At 37.6% G+C, this 23,798-nt stretch overlaps 1 protein-coding gene across 5 annotated transcripts in view; it reads right to left on the bottom strand.

Annotated features, from left to right (window-relative positions):
* SYK (spleen associated tyrosine kinase) overlaps positions 1-23,798 on the bottom strand; it is a 47,748-nt gene that overhangs the window by 1,768 nt on the left and 22,182 nt on the right. For 2 of the 5 annotated variants that reach the window (XM_060762020.2, XM_060762019.2), the window contains exons 4-13: positions 19,299-19,437; positions 16,320-16,407; positions 14,997-15,049; positions 12,965-13,033; positions 7,367-7,439; positions 5,108-5,297; positions 4,292-4,501; positions 3,055-3,244; positions 1,774-1,914; positions 1,282-1,394 (exon numbers count right to left, since the gene is read on the bottom strand). In XM_060762020.2, coding sequence (XP_060618003.2) covers positions 1,282-1,394; positions 1,774-1,914; positions 3,055-3,244; positions 4,292-4,501; positions 5,108-5,297; positions 7,367-7,439; positions 12,965-13,033; positions 14,997-15,049; positions 16,320-16,407; positions 19,299-19,437 — 1,266 coding nt within the window. The remainder of the gene's footprint in view (positions 1-1,281; positions 1,395-1,773; positions 1,915-3,054; positions 3,245-4,291; positions 4,502-5,107; positions 5,298-7,366; positions 7,440-12,964; positions 13,034-14,996; positions 15,050-16,319; positions 16,408-19,298; positions 19,438-23,798) is intronic. The other 3 variants (XM_060762022.2, XM_060762023.2, XM_060762024.2) reach the window with 3 other exon arrangements.

Raw genomic sequence — 23,798 nt, 5'->3', positions numbered from 1 at the left:
GCAGCAGCAATGATGACTCATAGAAAGCTCACTTGAAAAAAAGTAATAGTTTGGAAACATTGAGGTTGGCTTTGAACAAATGTTGACTTTTATTTAATCTAAAACTAAAGTTAGGTAAAGCTTGAAACAACTAGAGGCACAAGAGGAAAATACATAAATCCAGTTACTATCTTTGAGTAACAAAGCGCAAGTGTCCACTGTTGCCTCACCTCCATTACATGAAGCAAGGAGATAAAAATACAGTAAGGAGTGGCAGACCACAAGTTAAGTTTTAATAAGCTCCCTGGTGATCTCGGAGTGGAGCTAGAGACACATGTAGCATCCGAAGCCCTCATTTTTAAGTATTGTCTTTCAGAGAAATGCTCTAAGAAAACTCTACAAAGAGTTCTAGGCAGTGGGTCATTGTAGGTTTTTAGGGGGTATATGGCCATGTTCTAGAACATGGCCATATAGCCCAAAAACCTACAACAACCCAGTGATTCCAGCCATGAAAGCCTTCGACAATACATGTCTAGGCAGCTGAGAACAAATAAATATTTAACAAATAAAAAACCTTCCTCTATACTTTCAGATCTTCAGATGAGGCTTTGTGATGTTATGTTGGTGGATGCAGGTAACAGGGCTTTCTCTGTAGCAACACCTTGATTGTGGAACTCCTTACCTAAGGAAGTTAGATTGGCTGTATCTTTCAGGCTTTCAATGAGCAGCCAAAACAGTGTTGTTTCATAGCATTCAATATTTGAAACTGCTGTTTTAACTGCTTCAAACGTGGATTATAGGGTTGTTTTTATACTGCTTTTAGAAGTTTTTAAAGAGTACTTAAATTTATTTTATTTATTTAAAGAATACTTAAATGTGTCTAAGAGTTTTATCATTGTGATGTTTACATTGCTTTTTATTTCCTTATGGCTGGGAGGCACTACAGAAATGCTTAAATAAATGATGTAATGCAGAAAAAGCAACAGCAGCAGAAAGACAACACACAATAACAAAAAAATCTAACAATATTATAAAAGCCAATCAAACCAAAAGAGAATGCAAATCACCCAATGAAGGCCTTCCTAAGGTTGAAAACATCCGATTTCAGAAAAATCCAGATTGCAAATCCAAATTGCAGTGAATTGTAACTATGATTAATGCAAAGAAGACATCTTCATAACCAATGGTTTTCCCATCATTTCATCATCGTTTACGGTAATAAAAACAAAACAAAGAGTAGACAGAGAAAAACTGAAACAACTCCATGTATGTTAAGAAGAAACATTTGTATGATTTACTCACTTGTATGTCCAACACAGTTTCATTAATTCATAGACCTCAGGCAGGCAACCTGGAGGACATTCCATTCGGTCTCCTCTTTCAAGCATCTGAGCAACTTCTCCTCCTTTCATACCCTGCAAAATAGTGACCGATAAATAATAGATATGTACACCATCAGGATAAAGGTCTTGGCCATAACTGATAGGAACATCCCAATTTATCTCCCCCCCCCCTCCGCCCACAGAGATATATTGTAACAGACAAAATACCTTAATGCAGGATTTTCCCCTCCCTCACCAGCTAGATAATATCCAGTGGTATTTCTAGGGGCCCTTCCACACAGTCCTATATCTCAGAATATCGAGGCAGAAAATCCCACAATATGTGCTTTGAACTGGGTTATCTGAGTCCACATTCAGATAATGTGGGATTTCCTGCCTTGATATTCTGGGATATAGGGCTTATGGAAGGGCCCTAGGAGTTAAGAAGTAATAAAGAACAAAATAGAGTTACCTTGTATGGCTTTTGGCCATATGAAAATGCCTCCCACATTAGCACACCAAAACTCCAAACATCACTCTTGCTTGAAAATTTGAAGAAGTTCATGCATTCTGGAGCATACCACTTGACTGGCCATTTCCCATAACGTTCTGCCTAGAATAATGCCCAAAGTAACAATAATAAAAATAACTCCATAAAATTATCATAAAACCCAACAATAAGCTTTTAAAGCTAATCTTCCCCTGAATATTTAGGAGTTTACTCCCCTGCCTCTATGGTAAGGAGAAAAGAAAGGAGGTCAGCCACTACTGTAGTAAGCTTTTTCTGATGCAAAGAGCCAATGAAGTCATGAATAACAGGGAAGTTGCTCTAACTGGGAAGGGTAAAAGAATAATAATAAATAAACTTTATTTATGCTCCACCACCATCTCCTGGAGGGACTCGGGCGGCCCACAAAGCACTCAAAGGAGCAAACACGCAAAATACAAAAATTGCAGGAACCATAACGTAACAAAACAGCCAACATAAATATCTCACTTCACACAAACCAGGTAAAATCGATAAAATACAGCAATAGCTGCAGGAATAAACAACAGTAATCAATCTTAGTCATGTAAAGTGCTTGGTGAAATCTATGGGTCCTCTCCTCACATATATTCATTAAAGGAAACTAAATATGGCCAAAGGCTTGTTGAAAAAACCATGTCTTTAGGCTTAGAGAGTGGGGGCTAGCCTGATCTCCCTCGGGAGGGCAATGATGGAGGAGCCACCACCGAGAAGGCTTCAGAACCACCCATGGTGCTGAAGCTGCAACTATAATTTAGTGGTGGAGCAGCAGCATAACCTTGCACGCTGAAAGCCCTTCTGCTTTTAAACAACATCCTTATGTTGTATGTGTAGAATTTTTGCTTCTCCTGTTTAATACCATGGTAGTGAGGCCCCTCATGAGTTTCAAGAAGAGAAATTGCCTTAGCTCCCAAAGTTGCCCATATCCAATGGATGTAAAAACATAATTATACCAGCTGGGTCCAGCCCTTCCCAATGTGATGATTAGTATGTCTGTAACAATGCTTCACGTGATACCATGTGGAATCTTCATTTACCAAATGGACAGAAGATTATCATATTGCAAGAGGTCTATGTATAGGTTTTCAAGAGAACATTTTCTTAACAATTGTTGTTTTCTCCCAAGGGACTTATATGTATTATCCTGTTCAGCTGGAAATGAATTAGAATAACATCACACCACAAGTGACAAATGGCAGGAAAGATGAGTCAATGCATGCATTTTACCTTGTAATAATCATTGGAGCCAAGAGCTTTAGAAAGTCCAAAATCACTGATTTTGGCATAATGTTGGGTAACCAGCAACACATTTCTTGCAGCTAGATCTCTATGCACAAAGTTGTTTTCTTCCAAATATTTCATTCCCATAGAAACTTGATGAACAAGCTCTATAATGTTCTTGTTGTCTGTGACATCTCTGAAAACACACACACACACAAGTGGGCTATGAGTAATACGAACTACATTTGCATTCCTCCTTATTTCATTTTATAATTGCATTCCAAACTTTGATACAACTTTAACTGAATCCCTGTGTTTTATGTGGGCTGCTTCACAGAAACACTTTTCAGGTGTGCAAAGCAGCACACAAATACCTTTAAAAGGTAAAGGTTTCCTTTGACATTTAAGTCTAGTCATATCCAACTCTGGGGGGGGGGGGGGGGTAGTGATCATCTCAGTTTCTAAGATGGTGAGCCGGCGTTGTACGAAGATGCCTTCAAGGTCTTGTAGCCAGCATGACTGCAAGTGGCGCCGTTACCTTTTCGCTGGAGTGGTACCTATTGATCTACTCACATTTGCATGTTTTTGAACTGCTAGGCTGGCAGAAGCTGGGCTGAGCAGTGGGAGCTCATCCTGTTCTCCAGATTCGAACTGCCGACCTTTCAGTCAACAAGTTCAGCAGCTCAGTAGTTTAACCTGCTGTGCCACTGAGGGCTCCTTTACCATGGAATAAATGTGTGTCTACTAGGAATGGCAATAATATTCAGTTTTATTCTTTTCCTGGCAAAATAAATGAGTTTCCAGACACTTGGAAAACATAGTTGTTGCTATCAGGAAGAATAACAAAGAGGCGAGAATTTCAGTATTTGCCCATCCCACTAGCCGGCCTTGTCTACCTTGTAAAAGAATCTACAGATTATATCATATTTTTATGTATTAAATATGGTTGAGCTTAAGATATTGGTTATTCTACCACTTTCACAAGAGTCTTGTGTCTCGATCCCTTCAAATGACTATAGAACATTGCTCCAATAGAATACACTAGAAGTCTTAGGTATGTTCATGAAACATATTTAGAAAATTCCCATATATTAACAACATCTGTGTTCCCAATGTTTTTATAGATCATTTACTTTACAAATTTGTTCAACTTAGATTATACCAGTTTTACTTATTCATGTTCAAAAATCAGTAAATTATCGTAAGTTTATTTACTGAAGGACAAAAATGAAGTTCAACTTACTTGTGTTTTATCAAATACTTATTCAAGGGGCCAAGTTCAGCCATCTCCATGACCAACATCCAGGACTCAGCTTCGCAAATACCAATCATCCGGACAATATATGGGTTATCCAGTTGTTGCATAACATTTGCTTCTCTCAGCAATTCATCTTTTACTGAGGGATCATTACTTTCATTCTTGAGAATTTTAACAGCCACTACCTTTTTTCCCCTGCAAGGGAAAGTCCAGAGTAAGCATCTGTGTAGCATTAAGTGTATTTCATTAATAGCATTTGCATAATCTACTTCATACTCTTTTTGTAATCATGCTCATATACAACCCTTCCGATGAATAAATTACATTGCCTAATTCACAGAATACCCCCAGCCTGTAAAGGCCCCCTACATTAATATTTGCAGAGCCAAGGGTAGTCCACAAGCTACCTCATTCCTAGAAGAATGGAAGAAATGACCTTGGTGAATATTCCTCACCAATTCTAAAAGCTATTATCAAGACATCGTATTAAAATAAAGGGGGGAAGTGCTATTTTTTCTTCCTGACCACCACGGTTTTTACATAGACTCATTTTTATGTACTTGGTGTGTCCAAAATATTCATGAAAAAATGTAGATGACCGAGTTAAAATGGGAATGAATGAATCCCAAGGAGTCCTAATACCAAGGAAGAAACAACTATCATTTACGGAACCTGCTTCTTTTTAAGCACACAAAGGATATCATATGAAGGTTAAACATTTTACATAGTGGTATCAAAAACAGAGAAAAAAAAACAAGAATAAAATGTTGGAATATTAAGATAATACATTTCATAACTTACTTTTTCATTTCATAAGTGCCTTTTTTTACAGTGCCAAAATTACCAGAGCCAAGTTCCTGATCTTCCAGAATCAGCAAACTTCTGTCAAGCGTGACATTTTTAGCTTTCACCTCTTCTGGATCGGCATATGGACTTTCATAGACCTCTGTGTCCATAGGCAAAGCTTCCCTTTGATCACCTGCACATTGAACTGTAAAATTTATTATATGAACTTGTCTTTTTGTCACCTCTATATTTCTATCCACACTGCCTTTGTTAATCTGAACTTCTAAACATTAGTGTTTTCTGAAACCTGTTGGTAGTTTTCAACAAGCATTCAGATTAGTGACCTCCTCAAATGAGGATTCTTCCTTTGGACACTGCCAAAATGTAACCAGGATGGAGCTTGACTGAGCCCATCACATGATGTAGGGCTATTTCCGGCAGGGTTCTGTCCCAGCTCCATCTTGACAGCATGTTCAGAGGCTGCCATGAGGATGTGGCTGACTATCTGTGTTCTCATTCAAGAAGCCCATGACAAAGCCGGGGGCAGAAGGGAAACACTATGTGATGTAAAAGGGCAATGTGGGGTGCTGCCTGACAGTTTCCCCCACTGTCCCCTGGCTTATGGACCACTGTCTGATGAGGTCCTTATACATAACCTTTCAGTATTTACATAGATCATTCCCCAATTAGTTAGCAAGTCTCTTCCTCTTTCTTTGGCTTCTTGACATCTACCATTTTTTCAGAGACTTCCAGCATCTTCCCCGATTAATGTTTCTACACTTTTGTTATTTACATCCCACCCAATCTCAATCTTACTACCAAACTTAAGCTTACCAGATTTCTATTGTTTTGTTGGATGTTTAAAAAAGATTAGCTATTTCTAGCCATCTCTACTCCACATAGTATGAAGCTTAATGTTAGTAAATCCTGTGGAATAAAGTGGAATAATAGCAATGGTGAAAGTTAAGAGGTGTTTTAAAATGATAATCTAAAAAAAACCAATTAATACAGCTATATGTACTGTCTAGCTGAGTGATATTACATTTGACTGGATATCCATTTGAATGGATAGGTCATTAATGTTATAATCAATGGTGCAGAACAAACTATTTTCGTTTTTGAACAGTTTCACCAATTGCCGAGATTTAGCAAACATTTTGCTCTACTCTTACTAGCATTTTATGATGTTAAATTGGAAAAGAATACATACAAGACTATATCAGTCTAATCAAGTGCTATCCAACACGCATCCATCACTATATGGAGGAGTCAATACCACAGCTGCTCCTACCCAGGCTCTATATTTTCAACTGGATTTTCTTGAATAATTTTAGTTCTTCAGAGTCAACACTTTTACAAGAGTGTTGTAATAAGAGTGTTGTATAAGATTATCACCTCAAGTATTAGCCACCAACCTTTATTTAAAAAGCAACAAAAATCGTTATACTTTTCAAATCAAGGGGACAGTCAAAATAAGAAACTTAGGATTGAATTCAAACATTATAATAGCAACTAGAATGCAGCAGATGCCCACCTGACACATTTGAGGCAAAATGAGTTTTTAAATGTACAGTACGGAAGAGACTAACTGATCACAATAAAATATGCCACACAGGATTTAAGTTTACTTTCTGTATCACTAGCCCCACAGGGGAAGAGATAGGTAAAGTTGAATCTATAGTGAAATAAATAAGCTCTTCCACTGCTCTAATAATATGCTAGGACCAGGCTGTAGTGCAGCTAGTTAGTAGCCAGCTGCATTAAATCACTACTGACCAAGAGGTCATGAGTTCGAAGCCAGCCTGGGGCGGAGTAAACTCCCGACCATTAATAGTCTAGTTTGCTGTTGACCTATGCAGCCCGAAAGACAGTTACATCTGTCAGGTAGGAAATCGTTTTATGCAGGGAGGCTAATTCAACTAATTTACGATGCCATAAAACCCTCCAGCAGCATGCAGGAAGTACTCCATCAAAGGACCTGGTGTCAGAAGTGGATGGTGAAGCAGCAGCTCCCCCGGTGGCCGGAACCGAGCACACCCTCATGAAGCCGGAAAAGCTGGAATGTTAAATTGCCTCTATATATGTTGTATGTCTAAATGACATTGAATGTTTGCCATGTATATGTGCATTGTAATCCACCCTGAGTCCACTGCAGGGTGAGATGGGCAGAATATAAATACTGCAAATAATAAATAAATAAATAGCAAGGGACAGCTTTTATTTATTGTCAAATGAAGTATCATTCAATACTAGAACTTAGATATAATTGCCTACCTCGCTTCCTTCGTAGAACATAGTCGTTAAATAATGAAGAATCAGCACTTCGGACAGGAGCAGGGATAACTGGCTGAGGCACATAAAACAGATTTTTCTCTTAGTGCCATTTGTGACATGGGTAGGTTCAAGAGAAGAGAACTTGACAACATTTAAGCAATGACAGTTGTAGGGAGGAAGGAATGCATAAGAAAGGGAGCAAAGCTTACCTACACATTCAGGCTATAACCTACATATATGCCAGCAAAATAAGACACATACTGATAAAGCACAAACTTTCAGCATATACCATGAAGGTTCTGCAAATATTTCAGAGAACTTTAAGATGAAAGAATTACTGAATTATTTATAATTCTTTCTGCTAAAAAAGCTGCTCAGGGTTTTTTTTCATAGAGTTATAAAAGTTAATTTTTTAGCTGTAAATCCCAGAATTCCTCAGCAATGATGGCCATGCTAGTCAAAGGATTCTGGGAGTTAAAAGAGTCCAAACTTGGACCAACACTGATATCCGAACCTGCTGTAAGTGTTCACTGTTTTTTTTTGGCCATAAAAACTAGTTCATTAACATACATGTCTATTGAAATAGTAATTTGGAGAGTGAGTTCAGGTTTACTCATTTTTTAGTATCTGGAACTGCAGTAAATAACATAGATGCGTTCATCAATTTTTCCTATTTTCTGGTGTCTCCTGTCACATTTAATACTTCATCACACTAGAGAATGAATCCACTTTAAATCTGGTTTCTGCATCCCTCCTGCAGAATTCTGGGGTTTGTGGTTTAGTGAGGCTGTTAAAGGCTCCTCCCTAAACTACAAAACCCAGAATTCTGCTGGAGGCAGCAATCATTCTCTAGTGTGAATGGGACCTTAGCAACTTGTGTTCCAAGCCCTTGGTTTTATTTTTAGAATAAAACGTAACATTCAAAAAGCTTATTGACATATGCTGTTTTCTTCTTTGTGCACACAGTTCTGCCTCTTGATGGGTACAATCACCAGGATAGTACAACCAGTGAAAAGAAAATTGTGTCTCTATATTGATGTGTATTCATCTAGTTCACTTATGTTGCGGGAAGTGTATGCTCATTCCTGAACTGCCTGCATGTAGACAATTTATAAAAGAAAATATATTGTGGGAATCAGCTCTAAGCCTATGTTATAGGCAGACAAAGGGCAAAATAACAAACCAAGAAAACCCCCACACCATGTTAATAAAATACCATGTTAGTAGTGAGGTTGCAGCACAGTTAATGTCTGTGTTTTGCTATGTTATTGTTTGCAAATTCTGTTTTAAGAGGTATGCAGCTGAATTCATGCACTACTTCAGCCCCTTCCACACTGCCCTATATCCCAGGATGTGATCCCAGATTATCTGCTTATTCCAGATTATCTGGCAGTGGAGACACATATAATCCAGTTTAATGCAGATAATCTGGGATAAGATCCTGGGATATAGGGCAGTGTAAATCCAGCCTCAGTTTATCATTAGAGAAACTATGATTTTGGAGAATTAAAAGAGAATCAGAGAATTAGACCATTCCTCTCTGGCCTCTCTTTTTCAAGGAGGCAAGTGGCAAGCTATACACATTGCTTCAAAACTAAAATACAGTAAACATGCAAATATAATGCATAATATGCTTATTATAGTCTTACTGCACAAACCAAAAACCCCTGGAGTGAAGGATAAGAGCATGACCATGGTTATGCATAATAGATGCACACACATACTATCATTTACAAAACATGTATGCATGTTTCATTTGCTTCATATCTCAATAATAATAATAATAATAATAATAATAATAATAATAATAATAATGTATTTCTAGATCACCTCTCTCCCAAAAGGGACTCAGAGACAGGCAAACATTCAGTGCCCTACAAAATGCAAACAACATCAGAAATAATACAAAATAATGCACAATAATAACAGTAAACTTATATTCAAGGATATGATCCCAGATTATCTGCAGAAATACTTAAATATGTATATCTGCAGAAATACCTACATCTGCAGAAATACCTAAACATAGAAACAATTAAATTTTCCTGCCAGTAGTGGTGCAGTATTTTGCAAAAAGAACAGAGTGGTAACTAATCCAAACCATGAGCTTCGCATATGACATATATACGCTGTACTCTGATATTTGCACCTGCTTAGGAAGATTCAAAAGTTCTGTTTTGAATAAAGCAGAGAAGAATGAAAATAGGAACCATGGGGTACAGCCCCTAATCTTTTCTTCCCTGAGGAGGAAGTGCAGCCTCATTCACGTAAGTAGAACTCAGAATAGCAGAAAGCAGTAATTCTTTGTAGTGGTATCACTGAAACCTGCTTATAATAAATTTCTACTATATGACGAATGAATATGGAGCCCCCAGTGGCGCAATGGATTAAACCCTTGTGCTGACAGGACTGCTGACCAATAGGTCAGTGGTTCAAATTCGGGGAGAGTGGGTTGAGCTCCCCCTGCCAGGTCCAGCTCCCCATGCGGGGACATGAGAGAAGACTTCCAGAAAGGTGGTAAAACATCAAACATCTGGGCATCCCCTGGGCAACCTCCTTGCAGATGACAAATTCTCTCACACCAGAAGTGACTTGCAGTTTCTTGAGTTGCTCCTGACACCCACACAAAACCAAAAAACTATGAACATGAGTCACGTTCTTCCCTGCATGATTGTTTCATTCTGAGCATCTTTTCCCTTCTATTTTCTAGTGGTAACCTAACAGAAGCATGTATAGCTTCATTTATAAGATCAGCTTCAGCTTTTGCTGCAATTGTAAAATTTCATGTGAACAGAATTTATGAAAAAGAATCTATAAATGCCATAAGTATGTTCTCTGAGCAAATTTGGAAAATATCAGTTTATTAGCAATGGCCAAGATCCTACACCACAGGCATAATTACAAGTAAAGGTAAACGTTTTCCCCTGACATGAAGTCCAGCCGTGTCCGACTCTGGGGTGTGGTCCTCATCTCAATTTCTAAGCCAAAGAGCCGGCGTTGTCCGTAGACACCTCCAAGGTCATGTGGCCAGCATGACTTCATGGAGCGCCGTTACCTTTCCGCCGGAGTGGTATGTATTGATCTACTCACATTTGCATGTTTTTGAACTGCTAGGTTGGCAGAAGCTGGGACTAACAGCGGAAGCTCATGCCGCTCCCTGGATTCGAATCTGCAACCTTTTGGTCAAAAAGCTCAGCAGCTCAGCGCTTTAACCCACTGCACCACCGGGGCCCTACAGGCATAATTATGAATTTGTAATTATATATCTCCTAACTTGACTCCTCAAACCAATTTAACAGAAGGATTATATTTTCAGCATTCTCTCACCATGGACCTGAAATAAAACAAGAAGTTGTGATAGAGATCGTGCGTCTAATTGTTGCACCACAAAGCTCTGGTGGAAGTGGGCTGGAAAAGGCATCTCGCTAAATCCAACAAAACAGACCTCTGCAAGTCAATCTAGCTGATGCCTCTTAAACTAGGTTTGGGGAAAAGTTATGATCGTGAAGACTGTATTGCATTGCAGCATTGCCTTGGATTTTCAAAACATATTGTAACACTCCATGTGGGTTTGGGGGTGGTCGTTATTACATACACAAAAGGCCAATGGACAAATTTCTTCTTATTGTATTAGAATCTGCCTGAGACTGATTCTGAGCTGCCTGATGTCCCTGATCAGCTTGAAGCCAATCAAAATTGTTCAATATCACCAGTGTACTTATGGCAAGCTGAGTTACAAACAATACAACCATGCCCAATGCTTTAAATTATTCCACCCAATGCAGAATAGAGGACTGTGTCAATGTTTAGTATTCCTGGTTCCATTCTATGACTGATTCCATTCCATGATACATGATAAAGTTAGAAGCTCTGTGTTAATGATAGCTGAAGAGTTGTTGGATGTGTGTGACACGATTCATTAGGTTTGGAAAATCATGGTTGGAATATTGTACAACCTTTCACTCAACATTAATTTGCATGCTTTAAACTAAGTAGCAAAAGTACTAAGTAGCCCGGTAACTGATGTGTATGGAAAAAAGATGGTGGATTACATGAAAATATACACCCCAGCTATCCTTTGCTACATGATCAAAGCTGAGATTACACAGATTACACAGAAAAAGTACCGAATCCATCTTGGGAAAATATAATGTCCTGGATATTATAAATGTCTATGTGACCGAGTAGTCCAATTCCATCTTCCACAAATCATTTCCTCCATTAAGACCACATATAAATATTCAGATGCTGTCATCCTGCTGTAGCTCACAATAGAGAATTAGTATGTGTAAGTAAGAGTAAGAGGCGCTCAGCTGCAGGCCCACTCTGGGCCTGCCTGCACACCCCACCACACACGCCCTGCCAAACTCTCCGAGAATGCATGTGTGGTGGGGCGTGCAAACAGGCCTGGAAAGTGTGCGCTCCTGCCAGTGCCTGCAGTTGAACACCTCTTACTCTAAAGTAAGAGGCGCTCAGCTGCAAGCCCGCTCCAGGCCTGTCTGCACATCCCACTACACATGGCCCACCACCACACCCACCTAGAATGTGTGTGTGGTGGGATGTTCAGGCAGGCCCAGAGCGCACCTGCAGCTGAGTTCCGGGCCTGTGTGCCTGCATGACCCACCAGACACACATTCTCTTTCCAAGGCATGGAGGCAAGTTCAAAAACACACAAAAGCAGGCTGTAAGGTAGGCTTTCATGTCGAGCAGAATTTCATGTGGGAAGGGGCCTTTCTGTTTCATGCTTCTGAATAATTGGAAGACATGAAAGAAACGGTAGAAAGGTGGGAATGAATTTCGCGCACATATCTAATAATTGTTAACAAGAGTTGGAGTCTCTGTCTGTTGTCCAGAGCATCATGATACTGTACTATCACTCAGCAGAGCTGGGAAATCACCACTTACAAAATATGTTTTTGACCTGCTTCCAAATCATCTACATGTGCTGAGAATGCAGATTCTCAGATCTGGTCAGTTAATATAAAACTAGCATTAATCCCTAAAACTTGTGACGGGGGAAGGACAGAATAGCAGATAAATACTACACCTCAGTTTTAAAAAGTGAGACCTAATTTTAAAATTACCATCTAGCTAACTTTTAATACAGTAATACAGTCAGCCTTCCATATTTGTGGATTCAACTTTTGCAGATTTGACCAGAGTTGTGCTTGAGGACCAAGATATTGATTCTAGTAAAGAAGACAGCATTTTTTTTTACATTCATAGTTTTCCCATTTTCATTGGAGTCTTGCATCCATAATCCCAGAAAATAGAAAGGGTCAACTGTAATACATATATTATATCACTGCCAGAAAATAACAGGTTGCAAAATTTTATTGTATGAACAAGTTAGTTATAATTAAGTTAAAACCCATTTATTTTACTTGGTCTGTTCTAAGCAACCCAATTTCCTTATGATTTTTTAAAAAAATAAACAAAAACCATGTGTTAGTGCTACAAACTAAGGTAAGAGGTGAAAGCAGTTGAAAATATGCAGAGCGGATTAGCAACAAAGCACAAAGTCAAACCATCAAAAGAGATGTGAGCAAGCTAAGTGAGAGTTTTCCCACACATCTATATATTAATGTTTTTATGCACCTTTTGGCCTCCTGGCTTTGGGAAAGTGTATGATTTGAGTCTGGTGATAATTCCACCTGTTGACCAACTCTAGAAACCATAAAGGATATCAAAAGGATAAATAAGTGTCTCAGGAAAAATATTAGAAAGAATTTAACACATACCGGTTTCCTTTTATCTTCTACAACAGTGGTTTCTAAACTTTCCACCAAGAATATAATTTATTTGCATTTTGTAATGTGGGTTCTTTTGTATATTTCTTCACAATTTGCATGAAGAGACCTCCCCTTTTCCCAGTCAATTGAATCAGTTCTTCAATCTTTAACACCAATTGTGCAGATGAGCATTGAGCAGCAATCATCTGAAAACCATTGGGTTTGGTCTCACAATTATGAACTAAAGCTTATCATTTCAGGGTCTCTGGTTTATGGTCTTGGTACAATCATAAGAGGTGCATGTACACTTAATGCAGTTTGTCCCCACTTTAATTGCCATGGCTCAATGCTACAGAATTATGGGATTCACAGTTTGGGGAGGTACCGGCTCTTTCACATAGAAGGCTTCCATGATTCCATTGCACTGAAGTCAAACTGCATTAATTCTACAGTATACATGCACCTCTTGTGACTGGATCAAGACAATAAATCAGAGACACTGTTGCTTTACCTCTGGATTCTGAAGTTCAAACCTGATTTGAAGCAAATGTGTTCTTTTAGTGTGCGTGTGTTTAAATAAACAACAACACAAGAACATATGTGTCAATAAATATAACTGGATAGAGAAAGTGATTACTTTCCTAACCATTTTTGGAGGTGAAACATCTGAAACTTGGAAGTCGAATATTTGAAGTCTTTGCATTTACATTTTATGGTATGCACTACTGAAAGCCAAAGTGAGTTACAAAACACTCATATACACCTTCTTCTTCAGTTAGCTCATCCACTCAAGTAAGCCCCTGCAATGGTGGCTATTTTTTTTAAGGTCACAGTGATATTCTCAATTGTTAAGCATAAAAACCACCTGTTTTTGAAAAACAGAAATTGAGCTTTAATGTTGTACCCCTTGAAGGGTACCTGAGGCAGAAAATGGTGCTCTAGACCAGTCGTCCCCAACCCTTTTTTAGCCAGGGAGCACTTGACCAGGGATCACTCTCCAACATTAGTGCCAAAAGGTTACAAATACATTTTTGCTCAACTTTAGATTCAGTTTAATTACTTGTGCGGCTGATTCAGAAAATAGCAATGGATAGACCACATCAGCTCTAGTTTCTGAAACAGAACATATGCTATCCAGTAGTCACCATTTGCTCACCCACAGAAAACCGTATTTAATAATCGAGAGCTGATGTGGTAGCAGTAATCTTTTATGGGTAGTCAGTCTCTTCCCTCCCAATAGTCCTGTTGCCTCGGCACTATAAGAGGGTTTTGCGAGATCATTCTTTCTCATTGCCACATGGTTTTGAGGCAACAGTGAAATATTGGTGAGGCTGCGGACCATATTTTCATTCTTGTGGACCACTGCTGGTCCATGGACCACAGGTTGGGAACCACTGCTATAGATCCACTGAAGTTGATGAACCTGGCTTTAAGCAAAGTTTCCATGATTTTCTCTCCTGCCTCAGTCTGTGTGGCTTCAGTACTTCCAAATGTATTAAAATTGCTTGTGCTGCTCAATTTATAAGGGAAGACCAAGGAATTATAACTTTATATTTTGTTTCAAATGAATAAGACACCTGAACTAGGTTGTTCTGAAAACAAAGTCAGTTTTTCCTTATCTCAGAAAATTAAGACAACTGTAGATAGCTGTACCATTACAACACAACCAGTATCAAGTTTGGTAAACTATTTTTACACAACTTCATGTTCAGTAATATTTAAAGGCAGCGGTTGTTTTTTTAAAAAAATCCATATAACACAAATTAATTTTTCCAACTTTTAAGAAAATTATAAACATTTACAATTCAAAAAGTATTCAAAGAGTAATAAACAACTTGAGACTTCATAATGCTACAAAAAGTAATGATTACTGCTTTTCTCCCAGTATATTTTCTTACCTTATTACTTGGACGTTTAGGAAGTGCTGGTGTACTGCCAAAATCAAATTGTCCTATGACAATGAAATATGTTTGTTAATAGAAATCTATCAGCAATTGTTTTATCAGGATAGGTTTCCAAGAGAAAAGTCAGGTTAAGAAAAAAAAACTTCCTTTATGGAGAAGATATGCAAGGATCTCTGGCATGAACTTATTGAAGTTCATGTAGTCAGTAAACTAAAATAAACAAAGATGGACTTTTCTTTCATTAACTGTAGTTGCGAAATGCTGTTAAATAAGTCTAACTATGAACCTATCTAGTTATCTATCCCTAAAAAGGGAAATTCACCCCGAGAGAGTTATGATGGAGAAAAGATGTCTCAACTGAAGCTTTATCACCAATCCTTGTTTCCACAATAAGCCACATTTTTTAAAAAAATCCATTATCACAGGACAGAAAGTGAGGTGAAATCATTTGAACAGGAGCCCATACAGCAAAACAAACAAAATCAAAGCTTTTTATATATACCCCTACCCAAAGAATGTATGCATGCATATCTGTCTGTCTATCTATCTATCTATCTATCTATCTATCTATCTATCTATCTATCTGGAGTTACACTTAAAAATGTCCCTGTTCCAACTTCAACATAAGAACAAACCTACAGAACCTATCTTCAGACATCTCAAGATGCAGGCCACAGATGCAGGCAAAATGTCAGGAGAGAATGTTACCTTTACTGTCAAAGGTATCCCAGTTCCCAAATCCCCTTTGGATAATATCAGAAATATCCAAAGGGGATTTGGGAGCTGGGATACCTTTGGCAATAAAGGTAGTTTTAAAGTATATGAAGCACTATATTATCTAATCTAGTCTTAAACTAATTTTGAGATAAAAAAATTATGTTGCATAATTAGGTTGATTCATATTTGGTCTTTGCTTGCTGTGCTTTTCCCATATAACAAAAAAGTGAAAATCTGTTTTCTAATCAATACTCTACTAAATTGAGAAAAGCTATATTAAACAATTACTATGGATTTTCAGATAATTATTTATCATACTCTAAGCAAAAGCTTCTCATAGATAAATAGGAAAGTCATAGTTTTTTTAGTGTTAGGGATTTTTGTAAAATGTCGATTATATAATTTACAAAGATTCGTTTTTGGACTCTAGCCTGCAGAATCCTTCAGTCAACATGGGTTAATTTTCTAGGCTGAATCTAAAACAGAATGGTCTGTGGAAGCTGTTCCATGGCATCTATGTTCTCAGATGCATCATATGGTCAAGTAATGATGCACACAGCACACGAATTCCATCTTCCTTTAAAAATATTAGTCACTCACCATTTGTTAAGTGGAAATTTGGATTTGGAACTGGATCAGTGATTATTCTTAGAAGGCCATCTGCTTTGTAAGAATAATGTTCCACAAGCTGTCATGAAAAGAAAACAGCAAAATTAGACTATCAGAGCAGAGAAATCAATGCACACAGTTCATTAACAATGTACAGAACTAATAATAGTGACCCACAGTCAAAGATTTTGCTCCTATCAAACTATTTCAGATGTCTAGCTCCCAAAATGCTTTTTATATATTTAGGTAATATAGTGTGAGACAACTGTTCCAAGGGTTCTGAGCGCTACTTTTTAACTATCCTGAATTTTATTTCACTTACATTTAACTTTCACAGCACACCCTCCCACTTATCAGACAGCAAGAGATATTGATATTTAATATGGGGTGGGTAGGAGATAGTAACATTTTTAGATGCCACTGCATGTACAAATATTCCATGGATGTTTAATTTTTTTGAAAAAATGATGTCAGGCTCTGCCTTATGCTTCTCTAGGTGGTAAAACAATATATGCAAAACAACTCGTAGCCTTCTTTCCCAGGATAGTCACATGGAACATCTCCATGCCAGAAAAATGTCACTTGTTTGCTCTCAATGCATTTGTTAAACAAAATTTGCAAAGCAAGTGGCATGCCTTTTGAATTTGTTGTTATTAGCTACCATCAAGTTGACGTTAACATTTAGCTACTCCATGAATGAGAGACCTCCAAGTCGCTCTTTCATCAACAGCCTTGCATAGATCTCGGTTCCTTTATTGAGTCTATCCATCTGTAATGTGGGCTCTTCTACTTTTCCTATGGCCTTTCACACTCCTTTATCTTTTTGTGAGTGAGAAGGTGGAAATCACAGATGGAAAGAATATTCACTATTATTTTTTTCCTAGCTGAAAAAATAGGATTCCTGACACTCATTAAACTCAACTGGGAAGAATTCGACAATTGCAAGAGCAGTAGAAGAGTACTGTTTTCTGCCCCAAACCCTGCCATTTTGCACTCCTCAGTGGCTACTTTAGGGGAGAACTAAAACTCTTTTAATATTTTGCTTCAGGATTGTTTTGTTTAAGAATGCTGTGTTTTGTGCAGAAAACGGTGATTATAAGTATGGTGAAATGGTACATTTGAAATTCATGTAATAAAAGTAATAAAATATTACAATTCTCAGTTCTGAATGGTGTACATAGTATGCTAGGTGTAGAGACAACCTGATCTATAAAGTGCATCATAATTTAGGATTCCAATAGGGTTTCTATAGTAATTTTTGATAAGAAGACTATATGTCAAACCAAATATATAATACCTGATTTGGAGATAAAGCAAACATAGTGTTGGATGGAGGTAATGAAGCCAATCCTTCTTTCTCAGCCAGCCGCTATTATTCTAAATCAACAAAGTGTATTCTAGATATCAAAATTAGTTGTTATATTCCTTCAAATCAATGGTGGCTTATGACAAACTTATCATAGAGTTCTCTTTGCAAGATTTATTCAGTAGCGTGTACTGACTTACTCTTAGACTGAGCAAATGTAACTTGTGAATTACCTTGAGTAAGTCAGTACTCTTATACTTAGTCTTAGGGTGAGCTAAAGGTAATTCACTGGGTTTCTATGACAAAGCAGGAATTCAAAGCCTGACTCAGGCATCATTATAACTATAACTACATTTAGTATAATTGTAAAAGATGAAATACCTTTCAATTTGAAAATGCTCAGTACTTTTATACTGACTCAATACATACTATCTATCCATATCCATATCTATATCTATATCTAGTGAAACCAGATGTGAGTCTTAACTTTCCTTATGGCTTAATGCATTCCATAGAGGTCTAACAAAGATGCCGGAGCATTTTCATCATTATATTCCCATTTCATGAGTAACTTAGCTTCTATTCCAAGATAGCTGAAATCTATTTAACCACAAATGCAAGCAAAATCAACTAAATTTTCTATGAAAATAGAATACTGAATAAAATATAGGAACTTGTGTGATTAAAACTATTATCTTGTTTTTTTCCACTACATATAATGGCAAAATAGGTAATTGAGTAAATATGGGGTACCATATTTACTCAAGTCTATTGTACCATTGAGTCTAATGCGCACTTCAAATTTCAAAACCCTGAAACCAAAATAAAAAAAATAAAAAAAGCATTTGCTGCCAAGTGCACAGCAGAAAAAATTGCACTCCGTAATTTGGCCATTAAAGTTGCTGCCTGCTTAGAATTCCTTCTTTAAAAACAATTGTGTTAGTACACTAAAGCTTTTACCAATGGAAAATAAACCTATGTTGTAGAATGAATCTACTTTAATGGCCTTGGTTCAATGCTATGGAATCACAGGGGCTGTAGTTTGAAATGGTTTTGAGCCTTCTTTGCCAAAGAATGCTGATGCCTCACCAAACAAATCCAGGGATTACACAGCATTGGACCATGGCAATTACATTTGAGATTATATCTCTCAAATAGGAGCTCCAGGTGCTTCTGAAGTAGCTTCCCTTTTTGCTTTGGCTCAGCACGAAGATTACCATATTACGCGAATCTAATGTGTACCCTAATTGTGGTGAGGGAATGGAGCCAAAAAAGGTGAGCATTAGATTTGAGTAAATACTGTAGTTTAGGTTGACATTCTGTTAGTGACACATGCACATATAAGTTGTGATATACATGAAGGGTGAACTATGAATTATTTCTCAAAAGACATGACACTGGAAGAGCCAGAGTTGCACATGTGGCAACACTGGGCATTTTGGTGACATAATGCAGCTGTATATTGTGCATCAGACCATCACCCAATCAATGAATGACATGTGTCACATAACAACTTGCTAGCATAAGTTATCTCTGCAAGCAGATAGTAATGCTACATTGAAAAGATGTTGGGCAGTTTTAGTTCATGAAAGAAGACTGATCCCCAAATATACTTTTTACATTCTCAATATATACAATAAATGACACCTGGACACTTGACAGACCTGGCAGAGAGTATCAAATTTCTTTCCATCTGGGATCGAGAGCTTTCCCTTCTTGTCTTTATCAATGCGATAATGTAGAACCTTTCCTTCATTGAGGAGGCAGAGAGCAAAAGATCCATTGTTATCTCTTTCCCTGATCCTGTAAAATATAAAAAATCAAATAGAATAGTGATTTGTCCCAACAATAACAGTTTTTTTTTTCGCTACTGACTATCATTGACTGTACCATTGGTCTTCCATTTCCACAGATTCTGTATTGAGAGGTTCAACTATTCATAGTTTGAATTTTTTTTAAAAAAAAATCCAAACAGCAAACCTTGATTTTGCCATTCTATAGAGCAGACATTTCACATGCCATTTTATGTAGTGGAGCGAGCCTCCACCTATTTTGGTATCTACAGGGAGAACCCCAGTGGATACCAAGGACTGATATTTTCTATTCTGCATTCTTCTGGATTACCTACATTAACCATCATTTGTGTAATAGCTGCTGGAGAGCACTGAAGCATATAACCCAATGACACCTTCCTTTTATATTAAAAATCAACAGAAGGGGTAGAAGATGAGGGCAAAACAGTGATTTGAATTAAGTTGTGTAGCAGTGCACTCTGAATAGTAAAATATATTCACTGTGATTCTCACTTCCACAGTTCTGATGCAACATGAGATATTTTTCGGAATGCATACATTATTCAAAACAGATATTCTTTTATCATAAAAGAAGACATGTTTAGCCTCATAGACTCCTCAGAACAGCTAATAAAGCTCACAAATCCTCACTTTTGCATGTGCAGCTCAAAGATCTTCTAAATTATGTTCTTATTTTATTGTAACCACTATAAAGTATATGCTCGTTTCTGTAAACTTTATAGAAGACATCAATCTTTAAATCCAAGGTTTCTTGTTGTTCCTCATTTGAAAAGAAACCAGACTAAAAAATGAGATTCGAACATGTAGAGGAAAGAAAATCTGAAAGGGGGGGGGGGGGGGAACTGAGGCAGAACAACTAATATGATCTTGTCAAAATCTTTCCAAGAAACACAATTTAGTAGGATTTTCCAGTTCCTGAATTTCTAGTACTGGCCATTTCTAGACCCAGCTATAAATAAGACAAGGTAACTGCAAAACAGAAGGAAGAAATGCAACACAGACGTTGACAACATGTGGTACAGTCAGATAAAAGATGAGTGGGGGAATTCCAAAAGATAGGATACAAGTGGAAAACTAGGAGTACTAATTTGTCCAAATAAAAAAACATCCTCTGTATCAAATTAGATGAAAAACAGCTCATATTTAGAATGCAGTCAGCCCTCCATATGCAGCCCTTCGTATGAATGTGGTCTGAATCCATATATTCAACCAACCATAACTAAAAAAAATATTTGGGAAAAATATTCCCAAAAGTAAAGCTTGATTTTGCTGATGTGTAGACATACTTCGCTGTAGCCTCCTGCCATTTCACAGATTTTCAGACTCTCTCTGGCACTTGTTCTAGTTGTTTACCATTCTATGTAAGGGACACTGTTTTAATACATTACAATATTTAATGGGACTTGAGCATCCACAGATTTTGGTATCCATGGGGTTTTTAGAACCAAACTCCAGCAGATACCAATGGCCAACTGTAGTTGGATTTATTTTTTAGAGAGACCTCAGTAAGTTTTCTCTGCATTTTAAATAACAACGTCTTCATGGAATCATATCCAGAATAAAGAAATTGAGATTTTAAAATAAATCAGTCATTTTAATCTGCCTTGACCCATTTTTTTACTTGCTATTGAATTAGTGGCAGCATATTGGTGTCATAAGGAACTCAATGAAGACCTTACAGAATTATATTTCTTAACTCTACAGGAAATACAGAAGCAATGACAAGATAAAGATCTGGCACTCCAACAAATATGTCCGTTATCATAGCCTTCTGCATTTCCACTAGATGTAGCACTGCAGACATAAACATATTGATTGTATATAGTTATACTGGCAATTTATAATAGGTATTAGGTAATTGGGGAAGTGTTTCTTTTGCTTTGCATTCAGGTTATCAAAATACCACTCCTCATTTAAAGTGGAATTAAACATAGAGGCTTGTGATTCCCTGAAGGTTTTCTTTCCATACACAGTGCTTTGCAAGTTCCAGAGAAATCTCTTTCCTTAGCCTTAACTTTTAAAGGTTTGGAATGAAGCCAGAGATTATGGCAATGAATCATGTGTGATAATCAGATTAGATATCTATACAGAATTGTTATTTCCCCTCTTACATCCAATGTTAGCTATGACATGGCAAAAAGGTTACTTGTGTATTGTTGAAGGCTTTCATAGCCAGAGTCACTGGGTTGTTGTAGGTTTTTCGGGTTGTATGGCCATGTTCTAGAAGCATTCTCTTCTGACATTTCACCTGCATCTATAGCAGGCATCCTCAGAGGTTGCCTCAGGAAACGTCAGGAGAGAATGCTTATAGAACATGGCCATACAGCCCGAAAAAACTACAACCCAAGGTTACTTGGGTTGACTGTTCTCTCGAACAGTCAAAGGAAGTTATATGTTTAGGCAGGCCCGTAGCCAGGATTTCGTTTCGGGGGGGGGGGGGGGGGGCTAAAAAATTTTCGGGGGGGGGGGGGGGTTTGGGGGGGCTGAGTTTCAGGGGGGGCTGAGTCTGAGTGAAAGAGGGTCTAGCCTAGCAAACCTTTTGTATTATTACCCCAATACCCCCATGCATATGGGATATATTGATTATGGTGATCAGATCATGATATGAATAAACATAACAGTTTAAATAATGCACCAGTAAGGCCTTTTCGCGAACCACCATCAGAATTTCGGGGGGGGGGACTGAAGCCCCCCAAGCCCCCCTCCCCCCGGCTACATGCCTGTGTTTAGGCATCTGCCCTAAATGTCAATTCCAGAGGATGAGCATACAATGGTTGGGAAAATGTGTCCCTGCATGCACATGCAAGGTTGTATCTCTCTCTCTCTTGACCCCCCTCCCCCAGACTCCCCCTTTTTGACAGAAAAGTGACTTGACTTGTCCAAAAGACTCTGGGGAGATGATTCAGCTTTTTAAAAGGTTTTATGGTTTCCCTGTCCTGTTAAACAATTTAAAACTGTAAATGGTTTTCGAGCACTTTCTGTCTTTTTTTTCTTTGTGATGGTTTTTTTGTATAAAAATTCCAAGTTCAAGTAAGAGCAAAGTCTGTCCCAGGCAGCTTCACTTGGTCTAGATCCATTAAGCCATGGGGAAGTCTTTGTGGTACATACAAAGCAACCAACAAATACATAAAATTTGACTTTTAGATGTTTGAAAAGTGCCACTGTGAGTTAACATATTTGCTCTATAAAATCAGCCTGGCAAAACACAAATATAATTGTCTGTGCACATGAAGTGATGTGACAGTGAAAACATATTCCTGAAAAAACTATGGGCAAGAAGCATTTTCAAAAGACGTAATAATTTGTGGCATGAATGAGGCAAAGAGCAATTGCATAATGGTGTGCTGCATGATGTAATCTGACTCTAAAGTAGTGTCTTCTGAACCCTTTTAAGCACTGTTTTCATTTAAAGAGGAAATGTCGGTGCTTTAGAATAAGACATAAATGCAAATAATTTACTGGCAGTGACTGATCTATAATTATTTCCCCCCAAAAACACAATGCAGTCATCAAAATTTCTACTTCCTTCTATGCTGGAGGCCGAGAGTTTTTGAACTCCATTTTGAAACTTTGTCTCTCAAAAAGAGTGTTGGATAAAATGGAAATAAAATTGTCCAAAAATCCCTCCCTATCATTTCATCATGTTTTCACCATGAAATATGTGGAAGGTGTTAGAGTGCTCTCTTACATCTTCTCACTGCACATTCCACAGTTCTACCTTCTGTTTTCATTGCAACCACACTGTGTGTCAGAAAAGTAATGGTTTTACTATATGTTTAGTATAGTACTGAAACTATTTGATTGGAGCCCTTGGTAGTACAATGGGTTAAACCAGGGGTCCTCAAACTACGGCCTGCGGGAACTACGACTAATGTTCTGACGACCTGGCTTATATGTATCTGTGATGTTGATGATGTATATTGTATACTGTTCATTGAAATATGTTTTTAATGTTTTTTGATAATACACTGTGTGTTGTAAAATTGTATTTGACACATGTTGTGAACTGAATCTGAGTCCCTCTCGAGGTGAGAAGATCGGTACAAAAAACCCCTAAATAAATAAATAAATAAATAAATAAATAAATGCTTGAAGCAATCTTTTTGTCTCTTTTAGAAAAATGTTAAAATATAATCCATGATTCATTTAATAACATGACCCCTCTTTTCAATACATAACCATAATGAGAAAAAAGTGAACACATCTGATATTCACAAACAATGTATAAAGTCTGTGTGAACAAGTTGTGAATGTAGCTTTCAGTGAATGCATGGATACTGCATTTCGATGCAAACAAAAACATGTCACAGGCTTTGGAACAGTTCAGAAAAATGAACACATCAGAAATTT

Source organism: Anolis sagrei, chromosome 2, assembly GCF_037176765.1.
Source record: "Anolis sagrei isolate rAnoSag1 chromosome 2, rAnoSag1.mat, whole genome shotgun sequence".
NCBI classification, from domain to species: Eukaryota; Metazoa; Chordata; class Lepidosauria; order Squamata; family Dactyloidae; genus Anolis; species Anolis sagrei.
This window is presented reverse-complemented; position numbering and strand designations above follow the sequence as displayed.